The sequence below is a fragment of the Phoca vitulina genome, unplaced genomic scaffold, assembly GCF_004348235.1.
Source record: "Phoca vitulina isolate PV1807 unplaced genomic scaffold, GSC_HSeal_1.0 scaffold29, whole genome shotgun sequence".
Taxonomy (NCBI): domain Eukaryota; kingdom Metazoa; phylum Chordata; class Mammalia; order Carnivora; family Phocidae; genus Phoca; species Phoca vitulina.
Window position 1 is genome coordinate 14423017 of NW_022589732.1, and position 8960 is coordinate 14431976.

General features: G+C 52.6%; 1 protein-coding gene across 1 annotated transcript; it reads left to right on the plus strand.

Moving 5' to 3' along the window:
• Positions 1-1136: 1136 nt before the first annotated feature.
• PLAU (plasminogen activator, urokinase) lies at positions 1137-7057 on the plus strand. The gene is made up of 11 exons (XM_032423660.1): positions 1137-1242; positions 1537-1624; positions 2053-2086; positions 2235-2342; positions 2673-2847; positions 3033-3124; positions 3463-3679; positions 3899-4044; positions 4599-4739; positions 5103-5251; positions 5919-7057. Exons 2-11 carry the CDS (start codon positions 1568-1570, stop codon positions 6093-6095), a joined length of 1296 nt encoding a protein of 431 aa, XP_032279551.1. The 5' UTR covers positions 1137-1242; positions 1537-1567; the 3' UTR covers positions 6096-7057.
• The last annotated feature ends 1903 nt before the right edge of the window (positions 7058-8960 follow it).

The following is an 8960-nucleotide window of genomic DNA, read 5'->3' on the forward strand; positions in this document are numbered from 1 at the left end:
CTTTTTGAAAGATCCATCAATACTTCAATAGAAAGCATCAATAGTTTGTGCCCTTAGACTTTGTTCTACAATCCTATAATATCATACCACAATCCTTACCCAATCCTTATCAAGCCCTCACTTTCTTTTCTTTTTTTTTTTTAAAGATTTTATGTATTTATTTGACAGAGAGAGAGGGAGAGAGAGACAGCGAGAGAGGGAACACAAGCAGGGGGAGTGGGAGAGGGAGAAGCAGGCTTCCCCCTGAGCAGGGAGTCTGATGCGGGGCTCCATCCCAGGACTCTGGGATCATGACCTGAGCGGAAGGCAGACGGTTAACAACTGAGCCACCCAGGCGCCCCAAGCTCTCACTTTCAAAGACCACCCTTAAACCAAACTGCAAATTCTCAGTAAAATCGGACCTTGCCTCCGCGCTGCCGGGCCAGCCACAGCCAAAGGCCCTTACCTCCGTGAGCAATAAACTCAACTTTGTCCTATTCACTGGTTATGTTGATGAATTTTGGGGAGCTAGTATTCACAGCCCTTGTTAGCAGGAGTTAGCGCGAGTCACGTGCACTTACTTTCTTTTCAAAGATTTTATTTTTAAGTAATCTCTTACACCCAACCTGGGGCTGGAACTCACAACCCAGAGGTGAGTCCGGTGCTCCCCGGACTGAGCCAGCCAGGTAGCTCCCTCAAATGCATTTTCACGTTGAGAAAGAGACTTGGCTCTAGGAGCTGCGCACTATGCCCCTATACCCAGGGTTCTGATCACTCTCTTAGGCAGTTGGGGGCCGAAGGTGGAAAGACTGGAGAAGAGCTGATTTAGGGGATCTGGGAAGAGACAGCAGAGCTGGACAGAGGAGAGTCTCTCTCTAGCGCGATTCGAAGGCCCTCTGCACTGGGGTGGGGCCCAGGCCAGGTGAATGGCAGGAGGGGGTGAGGAATTTAGATGCCTCTCCATCTCTCTGTTCAGACCTCGCTCGTCCCCTCCGCCAGGGACCGCGCTGCCCCTCACTCTCAGTCAAGGTTATGGAAGCCCACGGGTCCAGGTCGCGGCTGTCCCCAGGGAAGCTGAGGCAAGGGAAGGGTTGGGGAGATCCCAGGCTGGGGCGGGGCCTGGCTGGGGCGGGTCCTGATATAGAGCCCCGCAGCCGGCTTAGCAGCACAGCGCGCCGACTGGAGCCCCAGAGGCCCGCGGATTGTCAGAGTGTCCACCCGACCCGCCGTCCCGGCTCCGTGTCCCTCCTGCCGCAGCTACCGGTGAGCGCAGGCCACCCTAATTGCGCAGGGCTGCTCCTGCGGGCTTCCCTTCCCCCGGCCCCGGCGGCCCCAGAGGCCCCCGCCCGGCAGCGGCCGAGCCTGAGTCACCGCTCCCGGTGCCTGTGCATCCACCTGTGGGGTCCGGGCCCCTGAGCCCCCAGCGGGGAGGGACGGCTGGGCCTGGGGAGCCCCGCTGGAGACCTAGGGATTCCTGCCCTGAACTGCGGCAACCCAGCCGGCCCACCTTCTCGCTTCTCCGCTTCTACCTCAAGCTGACTTCCCCCTCCCGTGCAGAGCCGCTGTCTAGAGCCCCAGTCTCGCCACCATGAGAGTCCTGATGGCGTGCCTGCTCCTCTGTGCCCTAGTGGTGGGCCACTCCGAAGTAAGTGGCTTTCCCGCTTTGACCTATGGCGGCCGGAGGGGGCTTGCAGGATCCTGAACAGCGCTGGGGGTGGAGGGGGGGGGGGGGGCGGGGGCGGCGGGGGGGGGGGGGGGGGGGCAGGACAGGTGTGACAGTGGGAATCCTGAGAACTAAGGGAGTTGGAGCTTTTGGGCAAGGGAGGAAGAAGCCGCAGAGACTGCCCCCCCCGCCTTGGGCCCTGTATGTGAAGCTTGCTTGAGTCAATCCGTTTCTCCCCGGTTGAAACCTATGATCTTCCCTGTGAGGGCTAGTTAGATGTGAACAAGGTGAAGAGAGAAGGAGCGGGAGGAAAGGGTGAGATTTGGGATTGGGGCCAGTTTGTCCTCCCCCTTGAGTCCCAGGAGCATGGGACCTTTGCTGAGCTTTCCCCTCCCCTCCATCTCTTCCAGGGCAGCCATGAACTTCATCCGGTGTCTAGTGCATGTGAGTATCCCCCATTGCACAATATCTGACTGTACAGACCAATTGAAAAGCCTCAGGGGGCAGCCCCTCCCTGACCCTGCTGCAGGGCTGGCTCCCCCTTGCCTCCTCCCATGCTCCTTGCTTACCACACCACCTTTGTGATCCCCAGCAAACTGCGGTTGTCTGAATGGAGGAACATGTGTGTCCTACAAGTACTTTTCCAACATTCATCGATGCAGCTGCCCAAAGAAATTCCAAGGGGAGCACTGTGAGATAGGTATGGGGATCCTGACTCTAACTGGGGAGGGGGGGCACCAGAGATTTGGGGGCAGGGAGAGATGGGTGGAATGTGCAAGAGCAAGCAAGAGTTAGGAGCTGGAGGTGGAGTGGGGGACATCTTCATCCCTGTGTGAGACACACAGTCAAACACAAACCCATACTGTTTCATGAATCTCTGGCTGCACAAATGCGGGATGGGGAGGGAAGGAGACCCTTTCTAGTGTTTTCTGCCAGGGCTGAAATCATGTGAGGCCTGACAGGATCTCTAAAATGCCTGTCTGAATTTCCTCTTCTTTCTAATACCTTTCATCCTCACATTCTTCCCTAGATACATCGAAAACCTGCTTTGAGGGGAATGGTCACTCTTACCGAGGGAAGGCCAACACCGACATCATGGGCGAGCCCTGCCAGGCCTGGAACTCTGCCGCTGTTCTTCTGAAAGAGTACCATGCCCTCAGACCCGATGCCCTTCAGCTGGGCCTGGGCAAACACAATTATTGCAGGTGAGGTGGGGGCAGCAAAGACCCTCCCACAGCCCCACAGGAACCCTTGCCACCATCCCCTGTGTTTCCAGAGTGCTGTCCATAGCATGAGAAAAGCAAGGCCTCTGGCTGAGTTTTCCCTGGAAGGGAAGGAGAGGCGTTCTGGGTGGGAATGACACCCCTCCCCTCCAACTCTGTGTTACCAGGAACCCGGACAACCAGAGAAGGCCGTGGTGCTATGTGCAGGTTGGCCTAAAGCAGCTCGTCCGGGAGTGCATGGTGCAAGAATGCTCTTTTGGTGAGTGTCATTGACCTGTTTATGACAGTAGGGTGGAAGGGGACAGTAGGGTGCAAGGGGACAGTAGGGTGGAAGGTGGAATGGGATCATTGTGGAGGTAGCAGATGGAGGGATGAGGGGAGACGGAGATGGAGTGGGGAGCACTGTTTAGGGAGTGATGGGCCATAAAGGTAAATAGATAGGGGGAGGGGCCATACATGGGGTAAAGGCTCCTTTATTCCATCACAGGAGGGTTGAGGAGGGGGGCCCGCCTGGCCTTGAAAAACTGGGAGGATAGAGGGTGGAGAGGGACACTATCTTACGTGCCTCCCCAAGACATCCTTCTCTTTCTTCTCCAGGAAAAAGGCCCCTGTCTCCTCCGGAAAAAGAGTTTCAGTGTGGCCAGAAGACTCTGAGGCCTCGCTTTAAGATTATTGGCGGAGAATTCACCACCATCGAGAACCAGCCTTGGTTTGCGGCCATCTTTAGGAAGCACCATGGAGGCTCTGTCACCTACCTGTGTGGTGGCAGCCTCATCAGTCCTTGCTGGGTGGTCAGCGCCACACACTGCTTCATGTATGTCCTCTGTCTCTTCTCCCTGACCCTCCTGCCTTACCCCAAACACATCTCGTTCCCCTTCCCAGCAAAGGATGCCACTTAAATTCTACCCCTTTAGGCCCCTTCCATGCAGTCCACGGCCTTGGGGGCAAGTCATGCTTTGAGGTCACTGTGGAGGGGGAGTGACAAGATCTCATGAGATCAGACTATCTATCTGACAAGACTCCCCTCCCACAGTAATTACCAGAAGGAGGACTACATTGTCTACCTGGGTCGGTCAAAGCGTAACTCCAGGACACCTGGGGAGATGATGTTTGAGGTGGAAAAGCTCATCTTGCATGAGGACTATCATGCTGACAGCCTTGCTCACCACAATGATATTGGTGAGTGGAAAACCCTTATCTGTCATAATGATGATAGTTGGAGGAAGAGGGGTCCAAAAAGAGACCCAAATGGGAGGTTGAGATTGTAGGGGAACTGAAGATCCTGCTTTATGTAGCGAAGGGCCTACTGCTCTTCTGCAGAATCCTTGAATTTCCAAACAGCCTCTTCTAGATGGCAATGGCCCCATGAGCGTATGACATGGGCTGGGAGGCCCCTTCTTTTGTTGGATACAACCTCTGCCTGTCCCAGGATCTGGAACTTAGAGCACTGGGCTGAATTTAGCCCATCTACCTCAGCCACCCATACATCTGTATACAGCAGCCCTGGCTGGCCAAGCCCTATGTCAGCAGCTGGAATAAAGCCCTTGAGGCATGGGGCAGGGGAGGCTTGTTTCAGGTAATAAGCTACCAGCAGACCTTCCAGGATGACCTCTGACCCTAAATGATTTAGGGATAGACATCCAATCCTTCAGCATTTGGAGGGGAGAGATGGTGACCACCTGGCCAGGTAGAGATCTTTCCCACTGACCTCTCCTGCTTCCCTCCTCCCCCAGCCTTGCTGAAGATCCGCTCCAGCACAGGCCAGTGTGCACAGCCATCCAGGTCCATACAAACCATCTGCCTGCCTCCATGGTCTGGTGATGCTCATTTTGGTACAAGCTGTGAGATCGCTGGCTTTGGAAAAGAGAATACCAGTAAGTGACATTTGGGGCTGGCCGAGAGGGTCCTGGGGGAGTGTTGTAACCCGGAAGTAAGCTCAACTTGATCTAAAGAGGACTGTGGAGATAGAAATGGGATCATTGTGGAGGTAGCAGATGGAGGGATGAGGGGAGACGGGGATGGAGTGGGGAGCACTGTTTAGGGAGTGATGGGCCATAAAGGTAAATAGATACAGGGGGAGGGGCTATACATGGGGTAAAGGCTCAGATTTGGGTGGGAAAGAATAAAGGCTTTCCCTGGTAGGGACACTTTTTGGTCCCCTCCCTGGCAGAGAGTCCCTGTGGGAAGGCTGGACAGACACATCTTAATGTAAACTTCTCCTTGTTTCCTCCATCCAGCTGACTATCTCTATCCAGAGCAGCTGAAAATGACCGTTGTGAAGCTGGTTTCCCACCAGGAGTGTCAGCAACCCCACTACTATGGTTCCGAAGTCACCACCCAAATGCTGTGTGCTGCTGACCCACAGTGGGAAACAGATTCCTGCCAGGTGAGAGTTCCAGCCTCTCTTCCTGTCACCCCCACATCTCCCCTGGGCTCCTGGGCCTGTCCCCGCCAGCTTCGGGGAGCCTCTCTCCAGCCAAAGCCCCAAGAAGTCAGAATTAGAGCTCAGGTCTTAGTGTAAACTAATCCTTCTGTGTTTCCCAAACATCTGTCGTGAGCCTGGCTCTGTGCTGGGCACTTCAGACTAGAGAAGGGAAGGGAATAAGACCCTGAGAAAGAGGAAAACAATAGAAAATGATACAACTCAGTGCTCAGGGTGTGGTATGAGCTGTAAACGATCAGATGTTTGGGAATGGGACGTGAGTACCAATTAGGTGGTCACAAAGAGAATGTGACTGTAGGAATTTGAGGAGGCAGAGGGAAGAAAGGAGACCGTTCCAGTTGAAAGATACAAAAATGAGAATGAGCATGGCGCACTCTAGGATGGCGAGGAAAAGGGTCTGAGGATGTAGATGGAGTTGTGGCAGGTAGCAGGGCTTTGCAAGCCAAGCAGAGGATTTTAAACTGATATGGTAGGAAATGGGGAGTCACTAAGGACTTTAATTCTAAGAAACTCTCTCTTGTCTGCCTCTCGGGCGTGATTGGGTGATTGCATCAGATGGCTCCCTTCTCCCTTTTCCCAGGGCTCACCTTCTGTGTCTTTGGCTTAACAGGGAGACTCCGGGGGGCCCCTGGTCTGCCCTATCCGAGGCCGCCTGACTCTGACTGGGATCGTGAGCTGGGGCAGTGGATGTGCCATGAAGGACAAACCAGGCGTCTACACAAGGGTCTCAAGCTTCCTGACTTGGATCCGCAGGCACACTGGGCAACAGAATGGTCTAACCCTCTGAGGCTCCCCAGGGAGCCAAGGGAAGAGAGGGGTACCACCCACTCCCAAGCTGACTATCATTTTTGCAGTAGAACCATCTGCATCGGCTCTATATAAGGAAGAACCTGAGGAAGATAGGCTCTTGCAGAGATGGTTTTGCTTGTGCTGCCCACCCAGGGTGAGCAACAATAGCTTGATCCTCAGATACGGGCCTGGGTGCTGAGTACCCAGATCCCCCAGGGCCAGGATGGAGGGATGGCCCTGACCCAGGATGGTTATTGACCAGTTGTTTGTCTTTTTCTGAACTAAAGCCTCCTGGAGTGAAAAACGCCATTTCCTGTGCATGGGTAGAAGGAGAGCCAGCGCTCCCAGCAGTGGGCATTCATGAGCCCACCGTTGGGAAATGAATAATTTCTCAATTAGGAGGTAGAACAGAACCGAGGTCTCTTGAGGGAGCTTGGCCACTGTGGAACAGTGGCTGGGGGAGTGGAGACATTAATGACTTGAGGGAAGGGCTCTGACATTCCATGAATGTATCAGGAAATATTATATATGTGTGTATATGTTTGCACACTTGTGCACGGGCTGTGTCAGTGTGAGAAACAGCTGGTGTTCCTGTGTTTGACTGCAAGTCTAGATATTTCCCGACACTGAATGGACTATGATGCCACATAGAAGGGTCTGTCTGGAGAGGTCCCGGGTCACTCCTAGGGCCTCTTGGGTCTCTCATGTGATCATGCCTCTGAATGTATCATTCTGGGGCATGGCCTGTGACCAGCACTTAGTTTTCAGTTTCACTTTTACACAGATGTTCTTTCTTGGCCAGTTATCCCTTCTATCTGAGTTTATCTGAGTTTATCCAATCCTCACTGGGTGAGGTGAGGACCACTCCTATACACTGAATATTTAATAATTATGTTCTGCTATTTTTATTTATGTCTATTTTTGTAATTTTGAATAAAGATCAATAAAATATGATTTTTCTGAAGACTTTGGTTCTTTCTTGGTACTTGTATGGGAGGGAGTTGGGGAGCATAAAGAGTGGAAAATGATGATGGTGGCATGTACTCCAGAGTTTCTTAGGGGCTGAATCTCTGGACTTAATGGGGCTTTGGGAAGTAGAGGCTAGAAGATTTGTAGAGTAGGTCCTCCGTAGTACATCAGGTACAGCCTGGTGTTCAGGCTGCGTACCAACCGTCAATTCCCTCCTTAGCCGGATGCCTTTGTACAGTGCACATCTTGTACAGCTGTACCCAGTGATCCTCTAGGATAAGTCCCACCATATTATCTTCACTCTGCCCGTACCAATCCTGGGGCTGACCTCAACCAAGGAGAATACCTGCATGAAAATTGCTGATCCAAAACCTGGCCCAGCTTGAGTGTGGCATTCAGGGAACAGAAAACAATTTCCGATCATCTGTGTGAGGGGCTGGTGCTAAGTTTTCTCAGTGTGTTAATGGAGCTCATGACCAGTCACTGCAATCCCTAATATTAGGGTACTCGGAATCTAAAGCTAGGTGGTATCCTAATGGAGGTGACCACGCATTTTGAACCAAACATTGGTTTCTGAAGAACTGGGGTGTAGAAGGCAGGTGGGTGGGGCACCTGGGTGGCTCAGTCGGTTGAGTGTCTGCCTTCAGCTCTGGTCATGGTCTTGGGGTCCCGGGATTGAGCCCTGCATCGGGCTCCCTGCTCAGCGGGGAGTCTGCTTCTCCCTCTCCCACTGTTGCTCCCCCTGCTTGTGCTCTCTTGCTCTCTGTCAAGTAAATAAATAAAATCTTTAAAAGAAAAAAAAAAAAAGGCAGGTGGGGAGATACAGCTGGATGCTAAAATGTTGGAGTTTCCAAGCTATGTTAATGGGTTTGGGCAGTGTTTCTTAACCAAGTCACCTGAGAACCTTTTTAAAAATATATACATGTTGATGTTCCACCCACAGAGATTGTGATTCAGGTCAGGGCTGGTGCCAGGGCTTGTGAATTTAGAAAAGTTCCTCAGGTGTTTCTGTTAAGCACTCCTGATTGAGATCCTTTGGGGACAACTGGCCAGATTATGTGAAGGGCCAAGTAAATTCAAGATATGGTCAGTATGTGTTCTCTGCATGAATAGTCAGGTTTCTGAGTGGAGTTTGGGGTGCAAGTTCTCCTGGGCTTCCTGTTCAGAGGCTCCCTAGACCATGGGCCCCTGGAGGGCAGGGACCCAGAGTATTGTGCTTTTAATCCCTATAATCAAGCATGTTGTCTTATTTATTGTGTTACAGTGGTTCAGAGCATGGATTATAGAGTCAGGTGGTCTGGACTAGAATCCTGGCTCTGACACTAGCTGTGTGACTTGGGAAAGATTCATAACCTCTCTGTGCCCCAGTTTCCCCATCTCTAAAAAAGAGATAATAATATCTACCTCCCAGGAGTGTTACAGGGATGCATGAGTTCACAAATGCTGGCACCCAGTAAAGGCACAAACACAATGGCTATTATTACCAAACTATGTAAATTCTTACAGAATCGAGTGGAAGCCCCCTCCACTCTTCCGCCCCAGGATTGCATTAGTGGGTTCTGTGGCAGCTGAAACTTGCCAGGGAAGAAAAGCCATGATGTGAAGCTAAGGGGCCCAGCCCAGGCTGAGTTGCTTCTCAGCCTCTGCGTTCCCCCCCCAGGGGCCAAGAAAGATCCTGTTCTAACATGAGCCGTTCCAGCATTAGGGCTCACACACACTGAAAACAGGAAGTATGAGCCTCGCCAGCCAGGTTGAGCAATGACACTGATAACTCTTTCCAGACCATTTCCCAGCCACCACCCAGACCTGACACCCCCAGCTCCCCGCCTCCACCAGCGCCAGTTGCTACCTCTTCTCTAATCTCTCTCAAGGCTATCCAGGGAACAGCCACTCC

Excerpts from the sequence above, each read along its gene's own strand:
- PLAU (XM_032423660.1), top strand. The coding sequence starts at position 1,568 with ATGAGAGTCCTGATGGCGTGCCTGCTCCTCTGTGCCCTAGTGGTGGGC. Across the intron at positions 2,848-3,032 it reads GGCAAACACAATTATTGCAG|GAACCCGGACAACCAGAGAA; the intron begins GTGAGGTGGGGG and ends CTGTGTTACCAG. Across the intron at positions 4,045-4,598 it reads TGCTCACCACAATGATATTG|CCTTGCTGAAGATCCGCTCC; the intron begins GTGAGTGGAAAA and ends CTCCTCCCCCAG.